This window comes from Delphinus delphis, chromosome 10, assembly GCF_949987515.2.
Source record: "Delphinus delphis chromosome 10, mDelDel1.2, whole genome shotgun sequence".
In the NCBI taxonomy this organism is placed as follows: domain Eukaryota; kingdom Metazoa; phylum Chordata; class Mammalia; order Artiodactyla; family Delphinidae; genus Delphinus; species Delphinus delphis.
In genome coordinates, this window is record NC_082692.2 from 63645417 (window position 1) to 63662762 (window position 17346).

General features: G+C 45.3%; 2 protein-coding genes across 5 annotated transcripts in view; one reads left to right on the forward strand and one right to left on the reverse strand.

Moving 5' to 3' along the window:
* KIF9 (kinesin family member 9) overlaps positions 1–8053 on the reverse strand; it is a 46718-nt gene extending 38665 nt beyond the window's left edge. The window contains exons 1-3 of one of the 2 annotated variants that reach the window (XM_060022363.1): positions 7698–8053; positions 3022–3119; positions 1101–1363 (exon numbers count right to left, since the gene is read on the reverse strand). In XM_060022363.1, coding sequence (XP_059878346.1) covers positions 1181–1363; positions 3022–3114 — 276 coding nt within the window. In that variant the 5' untranslated portion in view covers positions 3115–3119; positions 7698–8053 and the 3' untranslated portion in view covers positions 1101–1180. Of the gene's footprint in view, positions 1–1100; positions 1364–3021; positions 3120–7697 lie in introns of those variants that run through there. The other variant, XM_060022364.1, reaches the window with a different exon arrangement.
* The window catches only part of KLHL18 (kelch like family member 18), a 54764-nt gene continuing 45396 nt past the window's right edge, over positions 7979–17346 (forward strand). For 2 of the 3 annotated variants that reach the window (XM_060022360.1, XM_060022361.1), the window contains exon 1: positions 7979–8301. In XM_060022360.1, the coding sequence (XP_059878343.1) occupies positions 8173–8301 (129 nt within the window). In that variant the 5' untranslated portion in view covers positions 7979–8172. Of the gene's footprint in view, positions 8302–15503; positions 15634–17346 lie in introns of those variants that run through there. The other variant, XM_060022359.1, reaches the window with a different exon arrangement.

Sequence of the window (17346 nt, forward strand, 5' to 3'; positions counted from 1 at the left end):
GTCAGAAGCAGTGTCTATTAACCCTGCAGAAATGTGCAGGAAGGAGTCAGTTCAGCTGGGACTCAGAGCCCATCTGTGGCTCCACAGCACTCAAGAGCCCACGACTCTTAGCCTCCCCGGGCCTTAGCTCCTTTGTCTCTACTTCCTCAGGGCCACATCCCCTCAGGACCAATGGGGACCATAGCTATATATCACACACAGGATACATTACAACGTTTAGGCATCTACACTCAACGGACTTTTAAGCAGAACACCTAAAACTTGCAAACAGGGAACATTCTAGTCAGGAGCCACCAGACGGGCAAAGTCTACAGACTGTGATATATTTTTTTCTATGGATTTTTTTTCTTTTTTTGGTCACGCCGCGTGGCATACGGGATCTTAGTTCCCCGACCAAGGATCAAACCCGCCCTCCCTACAGTGGAAGCACAGAGTCTTAACCACTGGACCGCCAGGGAAGTCCCTCTATGGATTTTTTAATCTTTTTAAGATTTTAAGGGACTTCCCTGGTGGTCCAGCGGCTAAGACTCTGTGCTCCCAATGCAGGGGGGGCAGGTTTGATGCCTGGTCAGGGAACTAGATCCCACATGCCGCAACTAAGACCTGGCGCAGCCAAATAAATAAATAAATAAATATTTTTTAAAAAAGATTTTCAAACAGTCTTAGAGTGAACTAGTTTGTAAAAATTTCCCAATAAATTTTAATTTGTTAAAAAAGCTTTTTAGTTAAGCTTTTAAGAAAGTCAAACTGTACTCGTCTTTAGTGATATATGTAAATACTACTATACTACAATAGAATAGATTGATAGTGCTGGTAGAATAAATGGAAATATGTCCTAGCAGGTAGCCAAGAGAAAAATGTTTTGACTCCATCAAATTTATCATAAAGGCATGTTCAAAACTAATACTCAGGGGATTTGAAACAGGATAATAGTTGAATCCCCATGACCTATAGAGAGTCAGGGTCATTTAATCTTCCTATGAAGGTAGGATCCCAGGACCATGGATCAAGCCATGCCCACAGTATCACCAAGCAAATAAGTTTCCCACCATAAGAACATGGAGACAGACAAATAATCAAACAAAAGTTAGTAAGTGAAGTTGTATTTTATTCACCACAAAATACTTGTACCTCTTCCTGGGTGAGCGGGGGTTCCACAGGTTCTTATGTAAAACAACAGTTAATTAACTAAATTACCATTATAGCCATTGAGGGCTTGAGAAACCACATCCTTTGCGACTGTCTCATAAACCAAGTCCTGGGAGGCATCATGGAGAACTCCATCCAGCTTGAATGACCAGTCTGTCTGCTGGTTATTGACAACTCCTCTCCGAGTATCTTTTTTTAAGTGAATATTAATGGTCTAGGAAGAGAGAGAGATACTTGTTAAGAAACTGGTATAAAAAAGTCACTGATAGCCAAGGCCTGACCTGGAGGAAACAGAGGAGGTGAACTTTAGGAAGAACAGGGACTTGCACATATTCTGGATGACCTTTGGGAGGTGGGAAGGAAGGCACTGCAGGGAGGCCACACATCCTCAAGGTGGAAGGATCAGGAGACTGGAGCACTTGCTGGTTTCAGCACATCTCACCCTAGTGTTCAGGGTGCTGTCTGTCTTGGTTCCCCCATTTCTGATATGGGGTCAAGCATATTTATCACATATCAATATTTATCACATTAAACAAGCTTTAGATAAATTCAATAAGCACAGGGAGGCCTTGAATTAGGCCAGAGAGAAGAGCGGGCTTGGTGACGGAGGCCTGGGCTTGAGCCCCATCTCCCTGGTGACTGGCGGTGAGGCCTCCCTCAGCACTGTGGTGAGCACTTACTTCCACACACACGCTATGGGCTAATGTGAGCAATGATGAAATGATAGCCACAGAAAAGGCTCTGGACTCCTCAGACACAGTTACTCACTGGTATTAAATTGAGGGTGACTACCTACTTGTAATCAGCAGATTTTTAGATGCAAAGATTTCTAAAAAAATTTTTTAAAGTTTTAGATCCCTCCATAGCAAGCCACTGTGGCAGCAGCTAGTTTAGAAACATATTGGGTTAGGTCAATGGTAGATTCCAATCTTCGAAATGGGGACTTCTAATGTAAACAGACTCTCACTGGAATCTTATACTGGCTGCCCTAGTCCAGAAGCCAAGACACAGCCACATGCAGAAAAACTAAGATCAACAGAGAAAGGCTTGGTCTATTCATACATTAAATGCTCTGTGCTTCAGTCGTCACTGAATCCGTGTCCATCAGCGTGCACTTCACAGCGCTGCATGTGAGTTTCTTTCTGACTGCTAGGACCTTTGAACCTTGAGAAGTTGGCCTTTGAATTCCTCTCTTAATGTCTCCATGCTACCCATAGTAGATCCACAAATGTTTGCTGAATGAAAACATCCCATAGTCTCGAGGTGTCCTAACCCTGTCACAGCCTTCAGAAGAGTTGTCAGGACAGGGGGATGGATAGATCTTTCCAGTTCTCTCCATAAGAGTTTCTCCCTCCCTTTGGTAACTTTAATAATAATCATCTGAAGACATTCGTATTGTACTTCCTGGGAGATCTGATCAACAGAAAGTTTTATGAGTGTGGACAAATGTCAGCTTCCTGTGTCAGATATAAGGACAAAGGTAAACTTTTTTTTTTAACTTTTTATTTTATATTGGAGTATAGTTGATTAACAATGTTGTGTTAGTTTCAGGTGTACAGCAAAGTGATTCAGTTATACATCTATCTATTCTTTTTCAAATTCTTTTCCCATTTTGAGATTGACATGTATACACTGCTGTATCTAAAATGGATAACCAACAAGGACCTACTCCCATTAAAAATGGGAGTTTCATGAGTTTCCTCATCAACAGCATTGTGGGGGAGTGCTTTGGCCTTGAATGACTCTAGATTCCATCTGAACTTTTACCAATTCTGTCTTGGTCCTTAAAAGGTTGCTTGGAAACCTTAGAGGTTGTAGTGAGGAGGGACAGAGAGATGCCCAGGCAGGTGAAGGCAAACACACTGTACTTACTTTGTTGTCATCTCCATATTTGATCATTTCATGAGCAAAGTCATCAGTAGGTTTGACACGGACAAACGCATGAACTTTTTTCCTAGTACCCATTCTAGCTAAAAAGGAGAAAATAGCAAAATTTTCAGTAGTCATCCTCCAACAACCATTAGAATGGAGGTGTCATTCATCAAGATCAGAAAACATGATGTGCAGTCCATGTTTTCCTCTCCCACTGAGAGCCAGTCTTCCTTTTGCCCCCCAGCATTTCAGTGACCCGTCCACAGGATGCTGTTCAACAAGTCCGTGTACTTCCTACTTTACAGGGTGCCTCACCACTCTCCACCAAAAACCCCCTAAGAGACTGAAATACAAAGCAAAAAGAATGCTCCCTTTAGTGGCCTAATTTTATTTTATTTTTATTTTTTATTTTTATTTATTTATTTGGTTGGTTGCATTGGGTCTTCATTGCTGTGCATGGGCTTTCTCTAGTTGCATCAAGAGGGGGCTAGTTTTCGTTGTGGGGTGTGGGCTTCTCATTGCGTTGGCTTCTCTTGTTGCAGAGCATGGGCTCTAGGTGCGTGGGCTTCAGTAGTTGTGGCGCATGGGCTCAGTAGTTATGGCTCACAGTCTCTAGAGCGCAGGCTCAGTAGTTGTGGCCCACTGGCCTAGTTGCTCTGCAGCATGTGGGATTTTCCTGGACAAGGGATTGAACCTGTGTCCTCTGCATTGGCAGGCCGGTTCTTACCACTGCACCACCAGGGAAGTCCCTAGTGGCCTAATTTTAGATGTGGTTTCTACAAATGCTCCGTATCAGAGTTTACCTACACTTTGCCTTATTCATTATATTTTCCTCTAAAATACTGACTATGAAATGCATTAGAACTAATTTTCTTTTTTTCATTAATATATCTAACTTCAGATGTAGCACCTCCTTCTCTACCTCCATTAGACTAACTTAGATCAGAAAAAGATTCCCTGGAAGTACATTTAATGTAGCCCATAGTCTAATATTCTTTCTTCTCTGCCACTCCATTGAGAGAAAAATCTCAGTCCCTTACCTCCTCTGCCTCTCCTAAAACGTAATTATGTATATTCTCATCATTTTCTTTCAGGCAGGCACACATATATTTGTATTCCTTCATTTATACTATCACAAGTAATTACCATGTATAATAAAATGTTAAAATAAACATTGAATGTAGCTTCATCGAATAGGTTGAAAGCTTATAGTTATAAATGACAGAGAGGGAGATTTAGGTAAATTAACTTCTTATTATGTGGAGTTTTCCTATAGTGGGAAAGACTTTCTCAAAGTAAGGACCATAAACACTACAAACAGTCAAGCAAGATGCCAACTAGCAGAGATGCTACAAAAGGGATTGTTTGTATTACAGGGAGAGTTAATTGATCTCTAATATCCTGTCCAACTAAAGTATTTCATAAACATTTTTAAAAATTGAATTGTACAGGAATTCCCTGGTGGTGCAGTGGTTAAGAATCCACCTGCCAACGCAGGGGACATGGGTTCAATCCCTGGTCCGGGAAGATCCCACATGCCCCAGAGCAACTAAGCCATGCGCCACAACTACTGAGCCTGCAAGCCACAACTACTGAGCCTGTGTGCCACAACTACTGAAGTCCGTGCGCCTAGAGCCTGTGCTCCACAAGAGAAGCCACTGCAATGAGAAGCCCGCACACCGCAACAAAAGAGTAGCCCCTCTCGCCGCAACTAGAGAAAGCCCGCGCGCAGCAATGAAGACCCAACGCAGCCAAAAATAATAAATAAATAAATTTATTTTTAAAAAAACCAAAACTGGGCTTCCCTGGTGGCGCAGTGGTTGAGAGTCTGCCTGCCGATGCAGGGGACACGGGTTCGTGCCCTGGTCTGGGAAGATCCCACATGCCGCGGAGCGGCTAGGCCCGTGAGCCATGGACGCTGAGCCTGCGTGTCCAGAGCCTGTGCTCCGCAACGGGAGAGGCCACAACAGTGAGAGGGCTGCATACCACAAAAACAAAACAAAACAAAACAAAAAAAACCCAAAACTCATTTAGAGTTAATGCTCCACAAAGTAAAAAACAGACTTTGAATAGAGACAATGCCTGAGGGTCAGGATGTGTGCTGCATCGTGCACTTCTCTTTTGATGTCCCTGACAGGGTTGGGCCAGTTCCATAAGAAATGAGGCATTTGCCCCTAAAATAACCTGTACTTTCATGGGGTAGGACAGAGGACTTGAGGCTAAAGAAAACTCCTGGATACTTCTGAAAAAGACAACCAGCAAAGGAATTGCTGAATTTATGAAGAGGTAGGAAAACATGAGGGATAGGGAGCTGACTCAATTTCATCTTCAAATTGGTAAATAGCAATATCATCACCGTTGTTCAGGAAAAAATAGTTTGTTTGTGCTACTGCAAAGTGTTCTAACAAATAAACTGATCAGATGGTCAATATTTTTAAAAAGCTAATTTTCAAGACCTTGACTGTTAAAAAATTAATGTCCCTCCACATTTCTAGACACAACTTGTGGTGACCACTTGATTTCCTCATACAATTATCTTAGCTATCATCAAGTGGCATTAAGTATCTCTATAGAAGCAAATTAAATAGAGACAGGCCCTGCTCTTTCAGTTTACAGTTTCCATGAAGTGGGCAAAATAAAACTCTAACCCCTATTACAAACCCTTCAGATGTCACATTAAATAAGCAAACTACTTTCACACCTGCCTACTGTAGAGTGTGAGTCCACTTCCCACATTCCTCAAGTAATTACTTCATGGAAGTCTTTTCCTGGCCACTGTGGGATCACTCAGATCTTTTAATTTTTAGAAAGTGAATCTGTAAGGTATTCAGGTGAGTAAGGATAATGGCTTGTCCAATTTCAGGTCTAAGATTTTTGTTTGCAAAATTGAGCTCTAGAAATAAAAAGCCACAAATAGCTCTAACAGGACTCCCAAACTGAGGAAACTTAAGAGATGATCTCATCTCCAGGTTCACTTTGATCTAGGCTTTTGGGAAGTGGAGAGTGGAGAGAGGTGTGCTGACTCAAGCAAACACTTACACTCAGTTTCTAAAGTTCTGGGAACCATTCCCCATACCAGTCCGATGGCCCATCCTCCTGCCCAGGAAAGTTAAGATGCTGCCCAGGGTGCCCTCTGAAAGGGACCATGAAGAAGTAGGGGGTTGCTCAAGCCTCCCTCCTGGCAGCCCCTACCCACAGACAGCCCAAGGGCAGCACAGGCCAGCTTCAAGCATTACCCTCCCCTCAGAGCCTGCCCCTTTTCTGCCCAGCAATTTGCCAACACGCACAAGTAGTCATTCTATCTGTGCTTCCCAATTCTCCCCATGCTCACGCCCATGGCTCCAGGCACGCCAGGAGCCATATCCACCTGACACAAGCCTTCTCTATTAACTACATCCCTCCTGCAAATCCACTACCCAGCAGCCCCTCAACACCCAGTCATTTGGAGACCCCATGCCAACTTGCACTTACTGAAATAATCCTTGTTACCGTTCTTACGCCACATCATTTGAGTGGGTTTCAGATCCCAAATTAAGTTACATGCTGTTTGAGGGACAGGACTGTGCCTTTTATTTCTTTTGAGTCCCCCCTCAAAGTCCGGAACAGTGCCCAGCACAGAGTAGGTGCTTAAGAAATGGTGATTGGTGGTGATGGTCATGACTGGAAGTCAGAGGGTGGCGGAATCTCCATATGTGGGTCCATCTTCGGTCACAACTGAGAGAGTCCCAAAGGGCACATGATGTCACTCGCCTCCCTCACCACCTCCAACCCTGAGCCCACAGCCCTTCCAGGAGGACACTGGGTTTCCAGGCCCACTTGCAAGAAGCCAACTTCAGCCCCTCACCACGCTCTCCCTTTTAGTAGGGTCCTTCTCTCTCAGGACCTTGTGGGGAATGCCTCTCCCTCGTGGACACCACCCTTAGATATTTCTGGTGTAAATAAGTGAACCTTTGAGTGGCCACCAAGAGCCCTCTCTGCTGAAAGGCTCACAGTTTCCTCATTTGTTTTAGGGGTGGGAATGAACAGGTTGCCACCAAGCACCCCTGAAAGCTCAACAAAAGGAGAGGACCAGGTGGGTCCCTATCTTCCAGCGTTCCTGTCCAGAACAGAGGCTCTCAAGAGAACACTCATAGCCACCAGCAAGGTAGCAGCATCTGAACCCCCCAAAAGAGGGTCCAAACGCACCCGGCCTTGGACTAAACAAAAGACTCGGACCCAGGCCAAACTGGTCTTTCTCCTTTTTCTAACCCAACATGCTGGACCCCTGTGTGGTGTCTGGGAGGCAGTGGGCCTTGGGACCATTCCTGTGCCTCTCTGGAGCGATTTCCGCATTTGTAAAGCGAAGGGCCGGGATGGCAATCCCGAAGCCCCCTCCAGTTAGAAAACTGAATACAGAAGAGTCCAGAAGACCAGAGATCTCTGAACCTCAGGGGCGACGTAGGACCCTCGTGGGGCCAGGGAACGTTAGATCCGAAAACCCTAAGCCGCAGCAAGGCTTAAAGGGTCCCCTCGACGCCTCACCCTCCTCCGCCCGGGTTTCACAGATCAGCGAGCCAAAGCTGGGGGACTCCCGGGTGGAGCGGTGTTCATATTCCAGCAGCTGCCCGCCGCCCGGGCGGACACCCCCTTTCCGGCCTTCCTTCTCCCCACCCGGACCGCGCGTGACTCCTGCTTACCGCTCCGGAGGCTGGAGCCCTTCCGCAGCCCGACCACTGCATTAGCAGCTACAGAAGAAACCCGGCAAGCTCGGCTGCCGGGCTGTGTACACAGTCGCCGTGGCAACAGGCTGCTTCCGGAGATTCCGGAAGTAGGGGTGGTAGCGGAAATGAAGTCCGCGGTCCTCTGTTGAGATACAAGTAAGGCCAGGGCCGAATTAGGAGGACGGGAGATGGGACCGATTAATCTAAAAAGACTGCGGCAGCTGCAGGCGCGAAGCCAGGGTAGGGGTAGCGGGGGAACGAAGGATGCGCAAGAACCAGGAAACGGGGCAGCCGGGCTTCCGGCGCACTGCAGTTTGAGACTACGGCGGCCGCGCAGCTCCGTCTAACTCAAGCCTTGCGCTCCGAGCTGCCGTCCACAGGCGCCCTCGCCCCGCCCAGTTTAGCTTCGAGCCAGCCGGCCAGGCCTGCGCAGTCGCGGCGGCCGGGGAAGATGGTGGAGGACGGCGCGGAGGAGCTGGAGGACCTGGTGCACTTCTCCGTGTCCGAGTTGCCTAGTCGCGGCTACGGCGTCATGGAGGAGATCCGGCGGCAGGGCAAGCTGTGCGACGTGACGCTCAAGGTCCCGGGTGCTGGGCGGCGCGGGGCTGAGGGCCAGGGGACCGAATGGGGAGGGAAGAGAGGTGGGGGATAAGGGAAGAGAGGTCTAGAGCTCAGCGGGGTGGGGAAAGGAGGTTGGAGGGAGAGCGAGTAGGGGAGAGAGGGGTGCTGACTGGGAGAGGGGGATTGGGGCTGAGTGGGGAGACGGACAGGGACAGCCTCTCAGCCCTTAGAAAGAAAGGCTGAGAGGTGCGCCGCTGAGGCCCTCAGAGTGGAGACATTGGGGTGCCCGCCTCCCTTTTCTGTCACTCAGACGAGAGAAAATGGACTTGCAGCTCCTCTATGGACGAAGGGGCTGTGGCTCTCCCTACATTTTGATGGGCACTACGGAAGCCCCTTTTCTTGCCACTACAGACGTTTCTTTGTGCCCCTCGAAGTTAGCTGCGCTGTGGTAGAGGCGTGGGCTTTTCCTGAGGAGTCATTGCTTGCCCTTGACTGATAGATTACTACCTTGTCTCTTAAGAGCTTTTAAAATCGCATCTGGAAATCTTTTGAGGTGGGCAACCACTCTGCCTCGCACTAGAAGGCACACTACCACCACCAGCAGCACCACAAAGGTCTCGGAGAATGGGCTGATGGGCTGCGTGGGGAGAGGGCTCTCTTAACCACCTGTTCCCTATTGGCATTCTGGGCGCAAGAGCCAGGCTTCCTCCCGTGCTTTGCATCCATTCCTGCTAGAGAGGCATGCTGTGCTGCTCCTTGGCCTAGCTGTTGAGCCAGGTGGGGCTCTCCAGGCGGGGAGATGCTGCTGCAAACCCTGTTCCCTGTTGGGCTTTGGCTAGAAGGCTGTCAGCATCTGTGAAGGACCCTGTTTAAAAAATAAAACTATGCAGAGATCTGTTTGCTCTTCTTATTTTCGACAGCGTTAAGGAAACTTCCTCTTCCACATATTTGAGTCAGACCTCTGGAGACAGTAAAGTAGAATGGTTAAGAGTGTGGCTTTGAGAATGGTATATAGTTCAACCAAAGACTAAAAAAAAAAAGTGTGGCTTTGGAGACAGAAGGATTTGGATTAAAATCCTTGGGAAAGTTACTTAATCAGTCTAAGCATCAGCTTTCCCAATGTAAAAATGGATGATTCCTAATTCTTAGTATTCATACGAGGATTAAATGAGAAAATTTGTGGTATTCTTTGCATAATGCCTGGCCTAAGGTTTTCATCACTCTAAACCCCTCCTGAAGGAGATTAGTTTTCCAGTAGAGGAGTGAAGTGGACTGAGGGGGGAGAGCATCTTTAGTGGGGAACCAAAGGGTTTGAGAAAAATGAGCTGGAAGGAAGCAGAGAAAGTAAATATAAATGAGAGCTTTTTGTCCACGGTGATTACATGGTAGTAGATGTCGAGGCTACTAGAGATTTGTAAACAAAAGAATGATCTGGTTGTGGCAGTAACACTTGGGGTGAGTAGAGACTAGTGAAAAGCAGTAATGGGGGCGAATTTTTGGATTAAGATTTAGGCTGTAAGGGTAAGCCAGGGAAAGCTTATACGACACAGAGAAGCAAATAGGGAATGTTAGAGTGAGATGGTCACACTACGTAAGTTAAATCATTGCATTTTGCCTCTGCACTTAATGCACATCTCAAGTATAGCAACCCCGTAGCATAAAAATGCTTGTGTGTTTTTTTCCATTGAAATACTTTTTGTTCACTCAAAGGGACAAGTAAATTATCAGAAGTGATTCCAGCTGAGAATGTCTGTCTAAATTGCTATATTAGTTTCAAGGATCTGGGACATAAGGACCAGTATAAAGGCATAGGCTAGAGCTGGACAGGACTGTAGAAAGCTCTGCTTCATTGGTTTTCTGACTATTCTGTGGAGCCTGAGGAGTAGTTCAATGCCCTGTGATGGTAGGGCCCAGAGAGAGGCCAAGCAAGCCAAGCTCTGCCTCATTTCACTCCCCTTCCCTAGAGCTGCTCTGTGAAATCTGTTTCAGTCTCTCTTTTTTTTTCTTTAATTAATTAATTAATTAATTAATTAATATTTGGCTGCGCCAGGTCTTAGTTGCGGCATGTGGGATCTAGTTCCCTGACCAGGGATGGAACCTGGGCCCTCTGCACTGGCAGCACAGAGTCTCAACCACTGGACCATCAGGGAAGTCCCTCGGTTTCTCTTTTTCAAGATAGAGTCTTTCCTGAAACTTCTGGTGATTCCAGACTTTCTTCCAAATAAATAGAAACTGAAAAGCTGGTTGGAAGCTTTTTGGTGTAGGGTGGGTTTATTGATTAGTGGGCCTCCCAGTGGGGCAGTGGTTCTCAAACTTTAGCAGACATTAGAATCACCTGGCAGCCTTGTTAAAAAACAGTTGTTCAGACATTGTTCACCCCAGAATTTCTTATTCAGTAGGTCTGGAATGGACCTGAGAATTCACATTTCTGATAACTTCCGCAGTGATACTATTCCTGGTCTCGGGCCACATTCTGAGAGCCACACCTGTAAGGTGGTGGACCTGTCCTTTTCTATGGGATATGTTCAGAGTCCATGGATCTTCCTTCAGGCTTCTGCCTACATGGAGTAAGCCTGGCTGTTATTCTAGGAGCTGATGGTGGGAGGGGACTGGGAGCTCTTGCTTCCGTATGCAGACTTTCCCTTAATCCCCCTGAATAGTACCACTTCATGTCTTCCTTGGTGCTCTGGTTACTCAAGTCTGGAGTCTCTGGTTCATCCTGTACAGAGAATAAACCTCCAGACTTCTGCTGGGGCAGTGATGGGGCACTTGCCTGGGGCAGGGAACCAGTACTGCCTGTTTACAGCCTTCCTTATGTTCACACCTTCAGAGGAAACCTGTATCTTCAACAGTTGAGTTTTGGAGGGTGCTCTGGAGTGACTTGCCATCTAGAGCACTCAGTATTCTCCATATAAGTCAGTTACTATCCATTTGTCTGCTTTTCATCTTCCAAAATATGGCGACATTTCTAATCTGTTCTCTCAGCTTCTTTGTACTTGGGAGCTTTGCTATTCCTTGATTGTCAGTCTGAGAGGTAGCACAACACAGACTGGAGCTAGATCGCCTGGGTTTGAATACTGGCTCTGCCACTTATTAGCAGTGAAAACTTGGACAAGTTCCTTAAATGCTGGTGATTCAGTTCCTTCATCTATAAAATGGGGATCATCACCTACCTAGTAAGAGTGTTGAGGATTCCACTAGTTAATGCACTTAAAACAATCATGTAGCAAATATTCAGTAAGTAGAAGATATTTATGAATAATAACTTAATGAGATTTCCTATTAAGGGGAAGTGAAGATAAATGCGTGTGTTCTGCCTGCCATTTTGAATTCGTTTTAGACTGGGTTTAATTCTAGATGGTTTTATCTAAACATTATGTTCATTGCCTTAAAAGCATTTGCAAAGCACTGATCTACTTCCATAGCTTGCATTTTACAGATGAGGACCAAGCCTAGAGGAAGAGGGGACTCATCCAAGGTCACAGATTAAATTGGGCAGAGCTAGAACTAGAGGCTAGACTCCTGGTGTCCAGACTCCAGGTCAGGTGTTCCTTCCTGCTCTCCTGTTGCCTCTTCTATCAGTGACAGTGACTGAACTGATTTCAGCTGCTACCATTTGAATTAATCTGCCTCAGGTCAATTGTACTCATCCTTAACAACATGTCACCTTTTCTGTCTTTCCAAGTTTTAGGGAGAGTGTGACAGCATTAGCAAGCATGCCACTTTCTCAAAATTCACTGCCAACTCTTGAACCTTGCTTAATTTTCTTTTTGGAAATATTTGAAATTTAAATTCCTTAGGTGCCTGTTGGATAGTTAAGTAGAGGCATAACAGAAAAGAGTAATATTGATATATTGGATTTTTTAAAATCACATTTTATATCTATGGTGACTGGAACTTCTTTGAGAAACTGAAAGCACTGAACTCTCTCCCCAGAAAAATGCACATACTTACATATGTGCAAACTTTTGCATTCAGTCATAAGAGCAGTTCCCCTGGAGCCCATCTTTGGATCTTGGGTCATGAATAGAACTGAGTATTATTCTTTTATCAGAAAAAGCCCATGTCTTTCTCCTTGGCAAATCATTTTATCTTAAAGGTTAGAAGGATAGTAGTGCAAGACTTCTTGGCAGCCTGTAACATAAGACTTAGTCTGGGTAGAGAGGTTTGCAGTCACAGAGGCTCTTATCTCCTCTTCCCAACAGTTGGTTTCATCCCCTTTCCTCTGGGCTACCAGGAGCCCAGTGCTCAGGCCGCATCTGTCATGTTCATCTGGGTCCGGCAAATTGGGCAGACTCCCCAGATGCAATGCGTGTTCTCCACAATCTCTTACTGATGAGATTTAGACTCACCAGATTCCTATATTTCTATTCTTTCCTCACATACTCCTTTCTTTTTCTTTATTTGTGAGAGCAGAATGGGATCACCGCATATATATACTATTCGCTGACCCATAAGCTTAGAAGAGACAGGAACCTGCTCTACACACACACACACACACACACACACACACACTCTGTTTTGCAACCACTAATAAAGGGTTCCTCAAAGATCTGCTGGCATCAGTCTTGCCAGCATTTTCCCAAGGCCCTTGCTAAAGTTTTGAACCCAGATCTGAGAATTTAGCCTTCAGAAGGAAATATCTTTTCCATGGGTGAAAGGCACAGTATTAGAATATTTCCTTTTGCCCCACTGAATCCAGGTACACAATTTTCACTGAAACTGACTTCAAGAGCCTCACATTTGAGTGTGGAATCTTGCTAAATTTGCTGTCATGCTGATTTTGTGATGAAAGAGTAGGTGGAGAAGGGTATCAGGAAGTGAGGCAAGGACTTGTTGATGCATGCCATTTTTATGTTATGTGTAGTGTGGTGAGTTACACGGGTGTAATTATAGAGCTAGAATAATCATATTAAAAGGAGCCATAGAGGTCTTCTATCAAAGCCATCCATCTTACAGGTGAAAAAACACTGAGGCTTAGTGATATTAAGGGATTGCCCAAGGCACAAAGCTATATTATCTGAGATCCAACACAGCTGTTTGGTGGAAGCGTTGCTTTTACATCCTCTGTCAGATTACTCACCTGCCCTGCTAATGGTATAAAGCAGAGCAGGGAACAAACACCATCTGCAGTGTCATCTGTGAGCATGGAGGACAGTGATGTGTATGGCCAGATGCAACACCACTGTTCTATTTCAGGAGAGAAGACAGATGCAGGCTTTTTCTGCTAGTTTTCTGGACATATGAATTTTTGACTGTTTCGATTTGGAAATGACACTGTATTGGGAGATATTGTGCCTCTGAATATTGCTCATTCCCGGGGCTTTCTACTGTCTCTTTTCAGGTAATTGTGTTTCATTTTCAGCCTTGCCTCTTTTTTTTTTTTTTTTTTTTTTTTGCGGTACGCGGGCCTCTCACTGTGTGGCCTTTCCCATTGTGGAGCACAGGTTCCGGACGCGCAGGCTCAGCGGCCATGGCTCACGGGCCTAGCCACTCCGCAGCATGTGGGATCTTCCCGGACCAGGGCACGAACTTGCGTCCCCTGCATAGGCAGGCGGACTCTCAACCACTGCGCCACCAGGGAAGCCCGCCTTGCCTCTTTTTAATGAGTAATTAAAACTAAGGGCAAGAATGTGCTCCTTTAGAGCACATGCGCACATATCACAATGTGCACTTATGATATGAATTCATATTCATCAAAACGTCAGTTTTTGCTCTTTTTTCTGTGAGTTATGTTGTAGATGATGCTGTTAAATTTGGACACCAATTAGATGAATGAGAGAGTTTGATGTTTCCTGACACGTAGGTGGGGAAAGAGGGTTGGAGATTGTATGGTTAGGGCACTCAAGATGGCTGTTCTCTTGCTCTCTGTATATCCCCTGCCCGGCCAGTGCCTGCTTCACCTGTACCCTACTCGTATGACTGACCTTCCTACACTCTTTTCCCCACCCCAGCTGGTGATTGTTCTTATCAAAGGATCCAGGAGGGGTGTGCCCCTCTGCTGGTTTCCATAGTAACTAATGAGCCCACCAGACGTCAATTCCCCTATAACTAGTAATCTCCCCTTCCATGTGGGGGTGAAGCCTGCCACCCTGTCCTGCCCGCTGTCTGCCGCACACGGTGGGGTGTCGCTCCAGGACCTTGCTTCAGACATGTAAGGTCCCCCATCCATTACACCATTGATGTCTCTGTTGCTGCAGACTCCGGGCTCTTTCTTTGGTCTTAAAGCTGGACAAGAGCAGGCCATGTTGCCTGCTGTGTGCAGCCCAACAGAGGTATCTTGGAAAATCAGTTATTAGCTGAGCAACATTCATGGCATTCATCCTGAGGCTTCTGGAGCTTGGCCGGCCAGTTGGGTGAATTTAAGAAGCCTGTGTTTGGGGATGCTTCTTACTGCAGGTGGTTCCTCTATTGTTTTGTGCATGAGATTCCATTGTTTGCCCCTTGGCCATGCCTGGTTCAGCTTGTGGGTTGGTTGATGGAAAATGAGACCACATTGTTTTTCCGAAGATGTGTTCCTGTAGCCCCTCCTGAATTACAAGTATGGCATCTACCTTCCTACTTTTGGTTTGTTGACTGTTGGCACTCACATTGCCTCCTTGGCATAGAAGCCAGCCAGCTTCCCCACCATCAGTTTAGGCCTTTTCTACCCAAACAGCTGATCACATCATTACTTGTTTCTAGGTGGGGAGAAGAGAGAATGAACCAAGATGTGTGAACCAGGAGTTGGCAAGCATTTTCTGTAAAGAGCCAGATAGTAAATATTTTAGGATTTGTGGGTCATACAGTTTCAGTTGCAGCTACTGAACTCTGGTGTTATAGCACTAGAGCAGCTGTACACAGTACATAAACGAATGGGTCTGGCTGTGTTCCAGGAAAATTTTATTTACAAAAACAGGTGTGGGCCAGACCCGTTGCCTTACCCATATTGTATACTGATATGGCCTTTGTAAAGTTTAAGGTTTTTGGAGTAGATTACACTTGCTTTATTGCCCCGGCATATACTTCAGAAATCGGAAGCCTCTCTTGGTAAAGAGTACAGGTGAACCAGAAGTGAAAGACTTTCTTTTTCCAGCTTACCGCAGGTGATCATGGGACTGTCCTGGTCGGTGACTGAATAACTGACATAGGAGAAGTCACTGTTATATTTTGCATCTCATCTTTAAAGTCTTGTAGCTCTGCTGAAGCTTGAGGCAGACTATTCCAAAGCATTAACTAAAGACACCGTGCTCCCTTTCTGTCTTAGTTGAAGCTGAGGATGCTTAGCTGCTTGCACAATGGCAGGCCAGAGGAGACCGTGATGGCTCCTGTGTTCCAGTGGACCTGAGCGGCTGTGTGCAGGGCCGTGAAGGTAAGGGCCAGAGTTTGGGCTTTTGGCAGGCAAAGTAGATCAGTAGTTCAGGTATGGCCCAACATGTCTGGGCAGTGTGCTGCATATCTGATGAGAACACAAAAATGCTTTTTAGAAAATAAGCTCAAGAACAGATATTTGTGCAGGCATGTTCATAGCATTGCTGTTCACAATATGCAAAAGATGGAAGCAGCCCAATGGTAAACTGCGTCAGTGGTTGAATGGATAAAATGTGGTACATTTTGTTCCACACATACAATGGAATAATGTTCCATATATACACTGGAATATTATTCAGCCTTAAAAAGGAAGGAAATTCTGACACATACTGCAACATGGATGAACCTTAAAGACATTGTTCTAAGTTTTGAAATAAGCCAGTCACAGAAGGACAAATATCATATGATTCTTCTTAAATGAGGTAACTAGAGAAGTCAAATTCATAAAAATAAAAAGTAGAATGGAGATTTCGCAGTGCTTGGGAGAAGGAGGGAATCGGGAGTTAGTGTTTAATGGGTACAGAATCTCAGTTTCGGAAGATGAAGAAGTTCTGGGGATGGATGGTGGTAATGGTTGTACAACAGCGTGAATGTACTTAATGCCACTGAACTGTACACTTAAAAATGGTTTAAATGGTAAATTTTACGTATATTTTACAATTAAAAAAGGAGAAGCTGAAGAAGACTTGTTAGCAAGTGGGCAAATGAGATTGCTCATAGTGCTTTGTGATTGGAGAGACACTAAAAACAGAATTTGTCTCTATCCAGATCCACTGATCAAAAACATTTCATACTAAACCTTTCTTCTTTAGCTTTTGCAGTAAGCTGCTTCAGCTGTTAAGAGCCACATTTTATTAGCTCAGCCCTGTGGCTGCACTTCAAGTGGTCACTTAAAAGGAATTGACTTCTAAGAGATACACATTTAAGTGATGCACACATGTTATAAGCTTATTTTTCCTGTACTGATTTGTAAAATCTAAATGTCATATAACCTTTAACAGAGCTATCCTGAGGATCAGCGAAACATACTATGCCATCCTGTCTTCCACTGAAGGTTTGTTGGCATAGTTTACAAGTTAAAAATGACTTTCAGATCTTTGCTCCAACCGCTGATTTTGGTCCTAAACACTAGACCTGCATTTCCATTTGTCCTATTGATCCTTATGCTCATTAAGTCTAAAATGAAGCCTCTTTCCCTTCTCAACAATCTCTTCTTTTGTTCCCTTTGTGTAAGGATGGCACACCACCCATCTAGTCATGTAGGATTGAAACTCTAGGATTGGCTTTGGCTTGTCCCCTCTCTTTTAGGTGTATTTGTGGCATTTATCATAATGACAGTTACATAATTATTTACAGTATTGTAACTCTGTGAGAGCAGGGGCTGTGACTGAATCATTTACTGAGGTGTCTGCATAACAGGTGCTCAGTAACCCACTGTCCTAATTCAGACCCTCTTCACCTTTTACCTAACCTGGGGTTTCTTTAGCTCTAGCAACTTGCTGAGAATTCTTATAAACCCTTTAGGGGATGATTCTGGTATAGCTAAGGGATTGTTTTTCAGCTCTGATCATGTTATTCTCCTGCTCTGAGTGACTTCCCTTTCATTCTCATTCAGCAGTGTATCAGCAGATATGTCAGCGCCTTCCATGAGCCAAGTACTGTCCTAAGTGCTGGGGCTGCAGCAGCGAGCAGAGTAGGCAGAACCTCTGTGAGT